The sequence below is a fragment of the Perna viridis genome, chromosome 9 (assembly GCF_037379345.1).
Source record: "Perna viridis isolate PV_CMFRI_1.1 ecotype Kerala chromosome 9, ASM3737934v1, whole genome shotgun sequence".
NCBI classification, from domain to species: domain Eukaryota; kingdom Metazoa; phylum Mollusca; class Bivalvia; order Mytilida; family Mytilidae; genus Perna; species Perna viridis.
Window position 1 is genome coordinate 40,403,218 of NC_142453.1, and position 15,316 is coordinate 40,418,533.

At 32.4% G+C, this 15,316-nt stretch overlaps 2 protein-coding genes across 5 annotated transcripts in view; one reads left to right on the plus strand and one right to left on the minus strand.

The window, feature by feature from the left end:
• The window catches only part of LOC148608503 (uncharacterized), a 39,724-nt gene that overhangs the window by 21,437 nt on the left and 2,971 nt on the right, over window positions 1–15,316 (minus strand). For 3 of the 4 annotated variants that reach the window (XM_088544058.1, XM_088544059.1, XM_088544061.1), the window contains exon 2: window positions 13,712–13,777. The exons of the other annotated variant lie outside the window; for it this stretch is intronic. In XM_088544058.1, coding sequence (XP_088400184.1) covers window positions 13,712–13,777 — 66 coding nt within the window. The remainder of the gene's footprint in view (window positions 1–13,711; window positions 13,778–15,316) is intronic. 4 annotated transcript variants of the gene reach the window in all.
• Window positions 3,831–7,329, plus strand: LOC148608504 (uncharacterized). The gene is made up of 3 exons (XM_088544062.1): window positions 3,831–4,172; window positions 5,613–5,721; window positions 6,922–7,329. The coding sequence occupies exons 1-3, from the start codon at window positions 3,863–3,865 to the stop codon at window positions 7,244–7,246; spliced, it is 744 nt and encodes a 247-aa protein (XP_088400188.1). The 5' UTR covers window positions 3,831–3,862; the 3' UTR covers window positions 7,247–7,329.

A 15,316-nucleotide genomic window follows, 5' to 3' on the forward strand; every position in this document is an offset into this window, starting at 1 on the left:
ATTTACATCAATCTTCAATCTGCTTTCATTTTCAAAATAATAGACAAAACCTGTTAAAACATCAAAAATAACACTTTCAAGGACCATAACTCCAAGAAAGGTCAACAGATTTTTCTGAAATTTGCACCAATAATAGATAATGAATACTGAATATTTTATCAATTAACAATTATCATCAATCTGCTATTGTTTCTCTAAATACATGTACTAAGCAAAAACTGATAAAAACATCAAAAATGACACTTTTAAGTTCCATAACTCCAAGAAGTGTCAACAGATTTTTCTAAAATTTGCACTAAAAATAGATCTTTGAAATACTTATCATTTTATTAATTTACACTTATTATCAATCTGCTTTTATTTTCTAAATACAAGGCAAGAAATGATAAAAGTGTAAAAAAAAAAAAAAACATTTAAGAACCATAACTTCAAGGAGGGTCAACAGATTTTTTCTGAAATTTGCAAACAAAAAAAATGACACTGAAATACTGAACATTTTATCAATTTACAATAATAATCATTCTCCTTTTGTTTTCTAAGTAATAGGCAAAAAAAGTAAAATTAGCCCAAAAAAAACGTAACTCTAACATCAGTACATTGATTATCTTGAAATTTTCAGGGAAGATAAACCTCTTCCAGCCAAAGAATGTAAGACATCTAAGATTTCCTCTTTCTATTTTTGCTTTTGAGATATAAACAGAAATATATAGTGATACCCCATATGTTCCATTTTTAGTAACAGTGGCCATGTTTTTCAACAAAGGACCACAACAGATACAATTTTGGGAGTAGACATGCCAAGGATGATTGTCACCAAGTTTTTTAACATATTCTGTTCACTGGTTTCAGAGGAGAAGATTTTTTTCTTTTAAAAAGTGAAAAATTAACAATGAAGACAAGGATGAATGCCAAGTTGTGATTAAAGCTCACAAAGCCTTTTAGGCTAGATGTGCCTAAAAGGTGATTTTTTGGTTATCGTCCCATTGACCCCTTGAACCTCAAAAACCATAAGATATATATGAAATCTGATTGAAAATTGCAGGCAGGGACTTTCAAAAGGAATCCAATACAAAAAAGTTTTTGAAATCCTACCAAAAATTTTAAGAAGTTGATTATTTTAGGTTTGGCCACTTCAACCCATTGTCTTCAGAACAGCCCAAAACACATCTAATCTGTAATCTGCTTGATTTGTTTGTTGACAAGGACATCCAATAAGAAAAAAGAATACTTAAAATCAGAAGAAAATGAACATTCTTCATGTGTTTTAATAAAACACCCATTTTTACATTGTTCGGCGCCTTATTCTAAAACAGTCGGGGCCACAAACTCCACACTAAATAAGAAATTTCCTATAGTGGTTAGTAAAACCATATTAAATATTCTAACATTTGGTCAATCAAAACTAAAGTTATCGCACCGAATTTGTCTGAAACAAAGTTTCCATAGATGACGACAACAACAACAAAGACAGTGCCATAACTACAAACTACAACAATTTTTTTACCATTGCAATTAATATTCATACTTGAAAATTTATAGGTTTTGACCTTCAGTCTCTCCTTAAGAGAGACACAAAGTGTACAGAGCTTGGTTAAGATCCAGTAAGGAAATTGATTCTAGCTTCTTGAAAAAGACGTTAGGATTCAACTAGACATCGTCCTAACAGGACTAATACCCCTGCTGCCTGCAGCCTTTAGAACCCTATACATATGAGGACCAACGTAGACACATGATTCATAAAGAACTTATTTTTTAAAACACCCAATTTAAAACAGAAAGCAATAGTAATTTTTTTGTTGACAACACAATAACAGAATAAGACTGCAAATTTACTGTAAGTTCCTGACACAATATAGTAATCTAACACTTGTTTAAGTTTCATTACAATCCGGCAATTCATTAAGAAAGAGTTGCCGAAATGAAAATGCGTAAGTCCAGCAGCATCATTTTTTCAATTTTAGCCCAAACATGAATTCTTGAAAAAATGCACATCCATTTATGGTAATTTAACACTTCATCAAGTTTCGTACCAATGCTGCAAGTCGTTGAGCAGGAGTTGCAGACAGCCCATGAAACCAAGTTTTACAGAAGAATGCCTAAGTTCAACAGAAGTCATTTCTACAATTTTTGTCCAAACACAAAATCCTTACAATATGCACATCTCAATATGGTAGTTTAACACCCCATTAGTTTTTCATGACAAGCCCAAGTTTTGCTTAAAAACACCTATGTTTAAGAGCCATAATTTCTACAATTTTTATCCAAACATAAGTTTCTGAGAGTATACATGTCTCTATGTGGTTATTTTACACCCACAAAGTTTCATAACAATGCTGCAAGCTGCTTCAGAAACAGTTCAGACAGACAGACAGATAGATGGACAGACCAACAGGCAGGCTGAAACCTATATACCCCCTAAACTTTGTTTACAGGCAGATAGATGAACAGACCAACAGGCAGGGTAAAACCTAAATACCCCCAAACTTTGTTTACAGACAGATAGATAGACAGACGAACAGACAGGGTGAAACCTATATACCCCCAAACTTTGTTTACAGACAGATAGATGGACAGACCAACAGACAGGGTGAAACCTATATACCCCCAAACTTTGTTTACAGGCAGACATATGGACAGACCAACAGACAGGGTGAAACCTATATACCCCCAAAATTTGTTTACAGGCAGACATATGGACAGACCAACAGACAGGGTGAAACCTATATACCCCCCAAACTTTGTGTTTACAGGCAAACCTATGGACAGATCAACAGACAGGGTAAAACCTATATACCCCCAAACTTTGATAACAAGAACATAGATGTGCAGACGAACAGACAGGGTGAAACCTATATACCCCCCAAACTTTGTTTACTGACAAATAGATGGACAGACCAACAGACAGGCTGAAACCTATATACCCCCAAATTTTGTTTACAGGCAGATAGATGGACAGACCCATAGACAGGGTGAAACCTATATACCCCCAAACTTTGTTTACAGGGGTATGAAAATAATGATAATCAATAAAGTTATTGATTTTCCTGAACATGTAAAGTCAAAGTTCTATTGAACAGTGATGTTTTCTCAGTGCTAATTAGGCTTTTACAGATAAGAAAAAAAAACAAATGTTACTTTTTATCTCCTTCACAAATTTGCATCAAGGGATTAAAAAAGCTTTGAATATAGGAAATACATCTTTTCAATTTCAAATTATCTTTCCAATATTATTTATTTGTCATGACTTGACCTTCAACTATGTCATAAATTATTTTTATATCCATAGGTCCAAGATAAGGTTTGATTTTCCAATTTTAATGGTTTTAAACTTAACCTTGGAATTCTTATATTAATGCATACCTTGACATAAAACAATTATCTTTAGTATTTAAAACCTGACCTCACTGGTTTATGGCCAAGGTTCATACATGCTTAATCTATACAAATAACAGATTGAGAGGTCAATAATACAGTTTGTTTTGGCTTGAGAACTGGTCAGTGTAAATCCACATGGTCAACTCATATGTAAAATTTCATATCAGAGCTGATACACTATATATAGATTGGTCAGAGGCTTATACATATGGAGCCCACATGTGGACTTTCTTTATTCATGCATTAGTTTTAGCAAGCTGCAGGACACAAATTGTGAGGCAATACGTTAAATGAGATTTTTGGAATATTACTTCTGAACTGAACTGAAACAGTTCAAAGAACTGGGTCAATTTCTATCTAAACATGACAAGGAAGATAAGGTGTTGTTACACCATCAGTTTCTGTTTACAGTTTTGGAAGTGACTACTTTCTTATCACAATATAAGAAGTTTCAATGTGTCTGGTGTGTAGAATAAACAAAGAAACAATGCATGCAGGGTTTTGTACCACCTTCAATGGACAATCTCAGAGACAAAAACACCATACACCACGGAGGCATTCCTCATACACTTCTACCACACACCCAGATGTACCTGACATCAAATACTTTATAAAAGTGATTCTGGTTGGAGACCCATCTGTTGGAAAGACATCCCTGATCAGAAAATACTGTAAATGCTCCTTGTGTTTATGTGAACAGACAATACGAAAACGATCATTGGCAAGCATGGAGTTCCATAATAAAGTGGTCAATGTGGAAGGAAGCAATGTCCAACTCAGGATACAGGATACTGCAGGTGAGTACTGATCTCTAGAGTAAGTAGTAAGTCACTTGCTCAGGGTCAAATCTATCAATTGTTATGTGTGGGCAATATAGGTGCCCAAAACTAGCCAGCTGAATGTAAAAAATGTCAACTGTTACAACATGTGTGGGCAATGTAAGTGCCAAAACCAGCTAGTTCTGGGTCAAATCTGTCCAATGTTATATGTGGGCAATATAGGTGCCAAAACTAGCTAGCTCTGGGTCAAATCTGTCAATTGTTATATGATGGGCAATACAGTTGCCAGCCCAATCTCACAGGGTAAAGATCATGCTCAGAGTTTTAAATTTTCTGCTGCTCACAAGAAAGTTTGGTATTAATATTTTCACTTTTCAATAGAAATAAACATATAAAGGGTACATGTAATACCTTATGAGAATTCTAGAGCACAGATTTGAACTGTAGTATGGATGGAGCCATCAAGATTAGAAATTTTAGCAATTTCTTGCCACTGTCACTGCAATTAACTACAAACAAGTACACCTTCAAATCCTATTTGACTAACCATAACAGCAGGAAAAATAATATATTTGGAAGGTACAAAATGGCAAGGACATATTTGCATGTTAATATTTGCTTTGTTGGTTATACATGTAAGCAAAACTTTAACTTTTACATCTTTGAAATAGTGTCTTTTTTAAAGTTTCAAACTAACCCAAATACAGTTGCCTTCAATAAGAAACTTTATCAGTGAAGAAAACACATGGAAAGACACCTGATAATTAAAGTTTAAAGACAATAAATCAGATTTAAATGCTTTCGAGGTTTCTTTTCTTTTGATGACAAGGAATATTTCTATGGTAAGAATTTCCTTCTTTTAGGATAAACCCAACTGACAGACATTTATGTTTATGAATATTGATAGGATAATCTACATAATTAACATGATATTCCAATAAGTCTCTGAATACTTTTGCTCTCTCAGCTAAAGACTCTAAAACGTGAGTTAAATTGACCATAGGTAATCGGATGAAGACATTTACCTGTACAGCCAGGTAAAATACAATGAACCTTCATCTGACCTATACAGACACTATTTCTGGCCATTATTTCTTCATACATTTTGACCTGAACACAAATCTGTACAGAGATAATGATTCTTTGTCATTATTTGAAACCTTTACAGATTAGTCCACATTTCTAACTAGTGTCCAGAACATAGTTTATTTAGCTAAAAAAAACAGGAAAAGTATTTTGTCCACCCTAAACATGCATCATATTCAGTTAAAAGCTAACTAACCATGCTATTTATAATATAGCAAACAATTCTTTCAATTTATCTACTACTAACTTCAAAAACAATATATTACAGCCACACACTTGTATAGAAGATATTTAGGGACCAAAAATACATATTTTTATATATTTTTAAGTACTATTTCAAGGAGTCATAATGCCATAATTTGATATCTTCAGGCGAAGAGAGGTATCGCAGTATAACTCCCTCTTACTACCGAGGTGCCCATGGTTGTCTGCTGCTGTTTGATACAACTAAAATACAGACTTTCAATAACATATCAAACTGGTAGGTTATTAAACCAGGAGCTCAGACAACACTGCAAGACTCAAGATTTTCTCATGTGTATCTTTTATCAAAAAGTTTCTAAATTTTTGTAAATATGAAATTTTCTCCCCCCACACAGTTTTGAAAACTTAGCAAACAAAACTGTTAAACACTCTCATACTAATATTTGTTTTGGGGTGTGGATTAAAAAACCGGTCATATTATACAGGATCTTAATGAGCATGTTCACACAATACCAAACAAACCTACACTTGCACTCTTTAGAAAGTCAAGTAAGAGCACCTGTTTAACAGGTTTCTCTGACAATAAAATTTAAATTTTTGAGAAAGGCAATCCTACCAAGGGAAAGTTAAACCTATTAAAGGCTGAACACTTCTAATACCATCCTGCAATCAGCTCTTATTGGACACCACTTTTGCAAAAACAATCATATGCAAGAGACCATGTGTTATATAAAGTTGAAATTCATCAGTAATATATTTCTGTGATAATCAATCAAATCTTAGCTACTAATCATTCATCAAAGTTTGAAGAAAATCTGTCCAAAAATGGAGGCACTATACAGGTGATAGGTCTAAGCTACAACCACACTCTCCTCCCTGTAAAGTACAAGTTTTTATTTGTGGGTACAAATTTCAGTGGATAAGGGGAAAATGACCAGTTTGTAGATTCTTGATTTCGAGAATTTGAGAATTATATCATACAAATGAATGGAGATTTTCCTTTTCATTGAGAACCAAATTTTGTGGTTCACCAAACCCACAAAAATCTCCAAAATTGGTACTCCACAAACAATAATATTTTCACAGTCTATCATTCTTCAAGAGATTACTTAAAAAAAAATCTCATATATAGAAATGTTATTGTACGAGTCCTACCGATAACATTCAATCATTTACTAGTACTACCTATGGTCATCACACTCCATGTCCATGTACATGTTTTTTTTGTATTCTGTACTTGTAACTTCATATAATGTGTTTCAATATTACTAGGGAATTTTCATATCAATCTCAGGGATTAACCTACATAACAGGACTTTTGGCTTACTGTCATGATTAAATAATTTTAATTCAGTAAAGCAAAAATTTCAAAACTCCATAATAATATGAAACAGTTTGAACCTAGATCAAATTCATTGTCTACATGTGTAATCCTTTGTTTCAGCATTGTTCTTATTACTGAACTGTTTTGTTTCAGGGCAGAAGATGTTAAGCTTTATTCACTTCATCCTGAAAACTTGGTCAAAATCTTAGTTGGCACCAAAAGTAAGGACCACCAAAAAAGGGAGGTAACTCAAGAAAAAGCACAAGAACTGGCCAACAATTTGGACTTACAGTACATGGAAGTGAGTTTGGAAGAAAATTTCAACATTTCTGAACTGTTTGAAAAATTGACCAAAGAAGTTGTGAAGACATTCCAGAGAAGTCCAAAAGTTTATACAGACATAAAAACAGAGTCAGTGACTTTGTCAAAAACAGCAGTTCAAGGCCCTAAGAAAAAAGAATTCAAATGTTCTTGTTGAAATATTCAAGGATCACTAAATGAGTGACTTGCCAGCTTATATACAGTATGATTTAATTCAAACCAAACTGTCTTTCAGATTCATTTTTTTGTATTAAATTTTTTTGGGAAAGCAAATTTGAATTAATCAAAAACCATGAATTATCAAAATGTGATACCTCACCTATAGGTGCAAGTCTTGCATTGCATATCCCTGAGCGGGTATACGTCAAAACATGGAGGGTATACAAATATAGTGCATTTTCTTTTTGTCTCTTAACAAACTAATGTTTTGTTAAAAGATATGAACAGTGACTTACAAAATAGAGCAGGCACAAACAAAAAGATTTTTTTGTTCACAAATTTAACATTTTAACATAAAACTATTCCTCTGAAAAGATTGGTTTGATGAGTGCAAAACGAAAGTGAAAGTTGAGAAAATGGCTATTTATAGTTCAAGAATACTTTTTTGTCAAATCTTAGTGGACTCACCCTACTTTTTTTAAAGAAATTAATTTTTCACATGTTCTTAGAAATGCTACATAAGTGGAATTTTATAATCAATTTACATATTTTTTTTAAATATCCTAAAAATATGCACTTCATTATAGAAGTCTATTAGAATATTAATGCAATTTACTGAGACCTATAAAGTTTATCTAACTATTGGAATCAGTTATTGGTAGAGACAACTTGTAGTCTGGGCATGAGTGATCAAAGTTTAGTTCTAATTGATTATATACAAGGAAGAACTTATTTTTTTAAAAGGAGCCAGAGCAACATATTGTGACCATTCAGAATCACTAGGGAGAAAACCGAAAAGTTATTCCACAAAAAAAAATAATATTTATTGTTAAAACTTGATGAAGTACTCTCACTATTTTAATACATTTTTTGGCCTAGGAAAAGGTATCTAAATGTTAATGACTTGTTCTTCTTTTTTTCCATGTATAATTCAGTTAGTTTTACCTAACTACATGTGGTAAATAATACAAGTATGTTGGGTTGTCAAGTTTACATGAAACTCATGAGAACCTATTGACTCATTTTAAATACAGACACTTTTTACTTCAATATCAAGGCTCCTTCCAAGATAAGATAAGCCATAAAGGCTTTTTTTTTAAAATATTACTAGTCTTTTTTAACAGAGTATATAAAGAGCTCACTTTTTCAAGCAAACTGTTTAAATATTTTTCTTAAAGAGTGTGTAGCAACAACAAATTGCAAGTGAAGTGCTAATTGTTCTTCATTGGTATACTTCATTGGTATACTCCTTTGGTATACTTCATTGGTATACTCCTTTTGTATACTTCATTGGTATACTCCTTTGGTATACTTCATTGGTATACTCCTTTTGTATACTTCATTGGTATACTTCTTTTGAAGATAGTACAGATCTAATTGTTCTTTATAGCAAATAGTGCAGTACAAATTCAATTTAGTAAAACTAATAGCATATCATGATTGTGTTATAATAAATATACTGTTCTAAATGTTCTTTTTAGCATATCGTGTTCACAAGCACTTACGTAAAAAAACACCATTTCACAATAACCCTTTGTAAAGAGTTAATGTATAAGAGTGGTTTCTTTAAAGACAATTACATGTGATTGTGTTCCAGAAATTCAACATTCCCCTATTTAACAAGTAACTTTAGCACATAACACTGTTAGTGTCTATTTTAATTATATCATAAATTGCTAATTTGTACGTTAAGGCTTTTTTTTATGCTATGCAAAAGAAGGAGGTGTAAACTCACGATAATTTATGACTGGCAGTACAATATTTCATTGGAACTGGGCTACTTATTGTAAAAACTGAAATCTAGTTTTGGTAAAAGATTAAAATAATTCCTTAATTACTATATTTTTTCAAACAACAATATTATGTACATGTATTACTTAGAATTCCTATTTTTGTAGCCATAGAAAATAATATTATTTAACATGGAATAATTACAATGTAGAAGTGTACCTAAGAATAGCTATTTATAAAAGGTTATTACCTTTGACCTTTCAGATATGCAGACATGTTACATGAAGTCTACTGTATAGAAGTATATTGTAAGGTTCAACTTTAATTATAGTTTTCTCAGTTAGCTATAGACAGTAGTAAAATTCAGACTAATGTTAACATATTAGATAACTTAATTGATGTTAGTACATATGTACTTAATGTGATGAAATATATCAAAATGAAGAAATCTATGTTGTGGATAGATTCACTTACACTAGTTTCAGGCCTACTATTTTGCTAAAGTTTCAACTTAATATTTGAAATTTTCGGTTTGCCTATTTAAAGTTAAGATGCTATCTAAATACTAATATACAGAAAATACAAGCTGTTGTGTCATAATTTGGACACAAGAAGGGTGCAAAACTACACTTCTACACGATTTTCAAAGAATTTTCACAAAAATGAGAGAATTTGGGGTAGTTTTCTTAATCCGAAAATATAGAACGCAAGCTAAGAACAACAAAATCCTTCGTCAGGAGTTGTAATGGTACAAAAGGTTATTTTTGTATAAATATCAATGAGTTTGACACATTTTCATCTACAAATTTAGTGCAACACATGCATTAACAGCAATGCAACTTTGTTTTTTAACAGTCACAAATTCAAATAGTGAATTATGCAATTTTCAATTTTATTTGAAACACTTTCCATTTTGGAACTGATTATGATAATTTCTGAACATACATGTACTTCTTTCTAGAAAGCAGTACATGTATGGTCTTACCAAAAGAAAATGACACAAAACAAATTGGAAATGAAGTCTTCAGTAATATAAGTAAATACTAAACTATAATTAAAATATGATATAACACATATCATTCAGAACCATCAATTTTGAACCCAATATAACAATGGATACCAAGTTTCATGATGATTTAACCCAACTTTATCTAATAAATGAAGTCAACAAAGCATAAACCTAATATATAACTTGCTATGAATGACATGAAGACATATCAATCAAATGTATATACCAGATACATGTAAAACAGGTAAAGATGTCATACATGTTCTTGGGTTAATAATCTATCAGGTTCCTGCTATCCGATCTACTCTATTTTTTTGTGCTTTACATAAACATCTTATATCAATGTACCATTTAAGTGTAGATTATTTTCCTATCAACTCATGTAAAATGTTTTTGGATAATAAAATAATTTCCCAACCTACTTACCCTATTTTTTCTTGCTTGTAGCAGGAAACAAGACTATTGTTTTTGCCTTATATTTGTGTTTTTTTATGGGTAAAAATTACAAGAGTTTTATTGAACTGTGTTGAGCTTTTAAGCTTTCAATAGTACTTTTACAATTTTTGGGGGAATTTAAATTCATGGTTATACGTATCCATGAAAACCACAAAAATTGAATCTGATATACAAAAGCTCTTCAACAGTACTGTGTATTAACTTGATCATCTTGAAAAAATGACCTCAACACAAACACTCATTGTTATTTGAGAATAGAAATGACACAAGTATAGTCCACATTGAAGATCCAAAATTTCTAAGGCTATGAGAAATTCAGTCTTGTTTTACAGCTGAATAATTGAAATTCACTCATGAGAAGGAATCCTAGATTTTCAGAAGTGTACGTATAACCTTTATTCTTCCATACAGCACTGCAATAACATAAGTGTAACGAAAATAGATATAGAGAATACAAAGAGACAATAACCCCACCAAGATTGAATGATTCATTGTTGTGGTTTAATGCCCAAGCAGCAATATTGCAGCTATATCCAGGCAATGAACATGAAGTGGATGATAAAATGAAAAATGGGATGGAACACAAGAATAATAGGGTCAACAAATTTTGATTACCACTGGAAATAGGAAGAGGTGGGTAGAGTCGGCAATTTAGCCTCCAGAGGCATAGCCAAAAGGTTCCAACTCCCATAGAATACCACAGCAGGGTTCCTTAAAGCACCAGTAATGTTACATCTTTCCTAACACAGTGCATCATGGTTTACAGTCAGGTTTTCTGTATAATGGCCTGATGACCCCAGCATGTAGCATGCCATGGTTTCTCTATTCCACCATCTGGGGCACACGACACACTTGCTCTGTGGGCAGAGCACCCTAGCTCCAGGTCAGTGTTCTGAGCACTATCTAGTCACCTTTTACGACAAGCTTAGTGCTGCTGTGGGCCTACTCTTTTGACACCAGACCATCATGGGGCCAATCCCACCAGGATGAAAATGTCAACTTTTTATGAAGTCTTATAGATAAAAGGGCAAAATTTCCTAAAAATGTTCTTGTAATATTACTCTAATCACATGTGACCTCATCACTACTTTTTTTAACACTGACTGATTATACAGCCTTTTTCATTGGATATTTGACCATGCTGTGTGATCATGTCTATAAGTTCTATCTTTAATCAAAAATAGTCATTAAAAGAAGAATATGTAAATACTATATGAGGGACTTTTGATCAAGCAGTGTATGGAATTCTGTCTTTTCAAAATTAATTTGAAAGCAGCAAACAAATAAATATAAACCATCACATAAATTGAATTCTCTGAGTTCACTTTTATAAATTTTCAACATATATATATATGATGCATATTGAATTCATGTAAATCAGGATCCTTCAATAAAGCAATGCACTTCCCAACATATTTCATTTAAAATGTCATTACAATTTTAACCTATATCCTTATCAAATCCCATGCTACAAAAAAAAAAAAGAATTAAATAACTTATGAATGACTATGTTATTTTATTGTGACAAACAGTATGACTAGTACAAGAGGAAATCCTCTTACAAAAGTCCACCAATACTGTTTGAACAAATCAAGGGGCATAAGGTTTATTACAATTTATGGGAATTTTCTGATTTAATAAGAAGACATTTTATCATGCTAGATGGATACAATATTGACTGAGACCTCTCTTTTGTAGCTATCACCACAATATAAACTCTCTCAAATTCCTTGACAATGACATACAACACTTCTATACTCCCCGATTACATAATTTTAACAAGTCAAACATGGCTAATCCTCAAAATTTATTTCAAACCTTATCCCATATTTATTATTCTGATGTCATAAAGATGCTCAATATTAAATTCCTTCAATAAAACCTGTCACACAAGTGTGACCGAAACAGTCATTGCTCTTCAGAGATGTTGCTGTCAATTTCAAGCAAAAGAAGTCCAAATGATTTTCATGTGGATCAAACTTCTCATGATGATTAATGCAACTCAAGAGGTTGAACCCAGAACAGTTTTGGCACACCATTCAAGCTTGATACAGCTCTCAATCCTAATTGTGATTAAAGACTTAAACACAAAACTTAACCAGAATTGAAAAGGCCTCTTCTGGCTTCCTTCTCATGAAAGTTTCCTGCATAACCTCCAAATACAATTCCCTTCTTTGGTGGTTTGGCACCTTGTACATGTCATAGTACAACATAAAAAAGACTGATTCTTCTTAAAACAGGTCAAAATACAACCAACAAAATCATTCCTAGTCTTTCTAGGGAAGTAAAGCACCTTATGGTACAATTTCCATGTCACATATATGGTAGTTTATTTATTGTTCTGACCTCATGCAAATGCATGTTTCTTACCCGTTTCAGGTTCCAAATTTCCCAAAATATTTATGGCACAACCTCAAAACTCAAAAACACTACCAGGCTCTTTTATGGTATGGTACCTTGTTGTATAACATACAATATACATGTTATACTCAAGTTACTATCTGAAAACCAAATGTCTCTGGACAATGACAACAATGAAAATGATGCCCAACTAACAGTGACATAACACAACTGCAATTTATTGCACTTGTACAGAAATACGGTTTCCAAATGTCCAGAAATATTGCTGAATTCCCTAAAATACTTTCATATCAGAAGTTTATATGACTTTCAACACAGGCTTAAGCAATGTAAGCAGTAGCACTAACTAGTACCTATTTCCATATCATTTCATAGAATTCAATTCAGTTCACAACCACTTAACAACTTCAGCATTTATTCTGTTTAAAAAAAAATCTCCAAAATAAACTACTGGTACTTGAAATGTGCCTAGAAGACATAGAGGCTCCCTTAACCTTTCAAATTGAAAGGTGCAATAAACACGAAGTAAAACGGGCGGCACTGAGCTGAAAGTTTCGAGAACAGTAAAATCATACTCTGAATGAATGGTTGGTAAGATTATCATAAAAGAAATTACAAAAGCATTGTAATGATTGTCCTGTTTTTGACATCTTTGAACCTAACAAATAGGACAGCCATTACACATGTGAAATATATCTGGTTTGGTTTGTGTTAGTTGGAATGACTAAACACATTCACACAACACTTTGCAAATTTAAATAAAAGTTTGTTAATGAGGTTTTAAACTGAACATCATCCCTTCAAACCAAATTACCATGTCATTGAGAATTAAAGTCCTGATTTATGGCCTAAGAAAGTCAAGTATACTAACTTAGGCTAAAAAAAGCACTATTAAATAGCCCTCACCTCAAATGTTGTCCTAGTTAGTTCCCCTGGATGTTGGTTGTTTTCATCTGCTGTCAACTCTAATTTCTGTAAAATAAAAATTTACTTGACATACGGTTAAAATTAGTACTGGTCTGAGGTCCTGAACTTTCAATTTTTTATGCAGAACCTTACAAATATCATTTATCTATGTCCTGGACCTACTATATTTCTGTTTACAGTTATTAAGGACATTCCACTTAAAGAACTTTTCATTTATGATACAAAAAAAATCCAGACCTTTCACTCTATTAAGTTAATTTGAACTCTGGTTGACAACAGTCTAATTATCATATTTTACACCTCTATCATATCTAAAGTCAAATCTTACATTTATTAAAGTAAATAAATGATTAGCAGAGCCAGCATGATGTGACCACAGAGATCCAACCCTGATCAGTCAGGGCAAAGCCTGGAAATACTATTCAACCTAGATACGGTGCAATTAGACAGGTGACAGAGAATAACACTTTGACCAGAATCAAAATAGCCCTTTTTCTCCCACATTTAAATTTCACAACCCCCAAATTATTTTTTGCCCCCTCCTTTCAGTGGTTTGACATCTTGTAGCACAATCCCATCAAAGAGATCTATTCACTTATAGTGTGATAGTTTTATTTTTTGTGGGGTTCCAATTTTCACTGTTTTCGTGGGTCATGTAAACCATGAAATTTGATTCCCACAAAGAGGAAAATTCCCATTCGTTTGTGTGATAGTTTAAAATCCACAAATTCAAGAATCAGAATATTTTTTTCCTAAAACATGAAAATTGGTACCCACGTATAAAAGTACCTTCAAAGTAGTCAATATAGAACAAGTGTAGAACATGGCCTCCATAGCAATTTTAAACAACAGTGGTACATTTTGCATGTCACCATCCTGTACATATATCTAAAAAACTACAAGAAATACTAGAAAAATATGTGAACCTCCTCATTGTACCTATTACTCTTAGAATGCAAAAAATGAAGAGGCAATTTTTGTGGTCATTACCTTGTAACTTCAAAACTGAAATAAACTTTCAATTGACTTGTTGTTATAAAGCTTATGACTAAGTGATGGAAGTCCACATAGATTCTAGGTTGTGTGACAACTCCTTGTAAGAGTTATCGTCCTTAAAAGGCAAATCTCATGATGTTTGTGTATTTTTCGTCATTACTAGAAAGCCAAAATAGAAAAAACTTTCAAATTGATAAAATGATTCACGAGGTCTAGGTAGTATGACAAAAATGATTCACATGGTATGACAACTCCTTATTAGAGTTATTGCCCTTGATAAGTAAAAAAAATCAAGTTTTTTGTGGTATTTTGGTTTTTAGATGGATAGGAAAAACCTTTACTGCTCCAACTTTACACGGCATCCAAATATTAGAAAGACAATGATAGCATGTTGAAGATTATATCTTTTTATCATTCAAACTTTTGGTCTCAGTATCGTATTAATTTTCCCATAGATTTCTATAGTGAAGTGCATATTTTTAGGATTTTTTAAAAAATATGTAAATTGATTCAATAAAACTTTCACTTATGTACCATTTCTAAGGACATGTAAATAAATAATTTCCCGCACAGAAAATAGGGTAAGTC

Bases quoted from the DNA above. Each gene is read 5' to 3' on its own strand.
- LOC148608504 (XM_088544062.1), top strand. From the start codon at position 3,863: ATGCATGCAGGGTTTTGTACCACCTTCAATGGACAATCTCAGAGACAA. The intron at 4,173-5,612 runs GTGAGTACTGAT...TGATATCTTCAG, and splicing joins CAGGATACAGGATACTGCAG to GCGAAGAGAGGTATCGCAGT. The intron at 5,722-6,921 runs GTAGGTTATTAA...GTTTTGTTTCAG, and splicing joins TTCAATAACATATCAAACTG to GGCAGAAGATGTTAAGCTTT.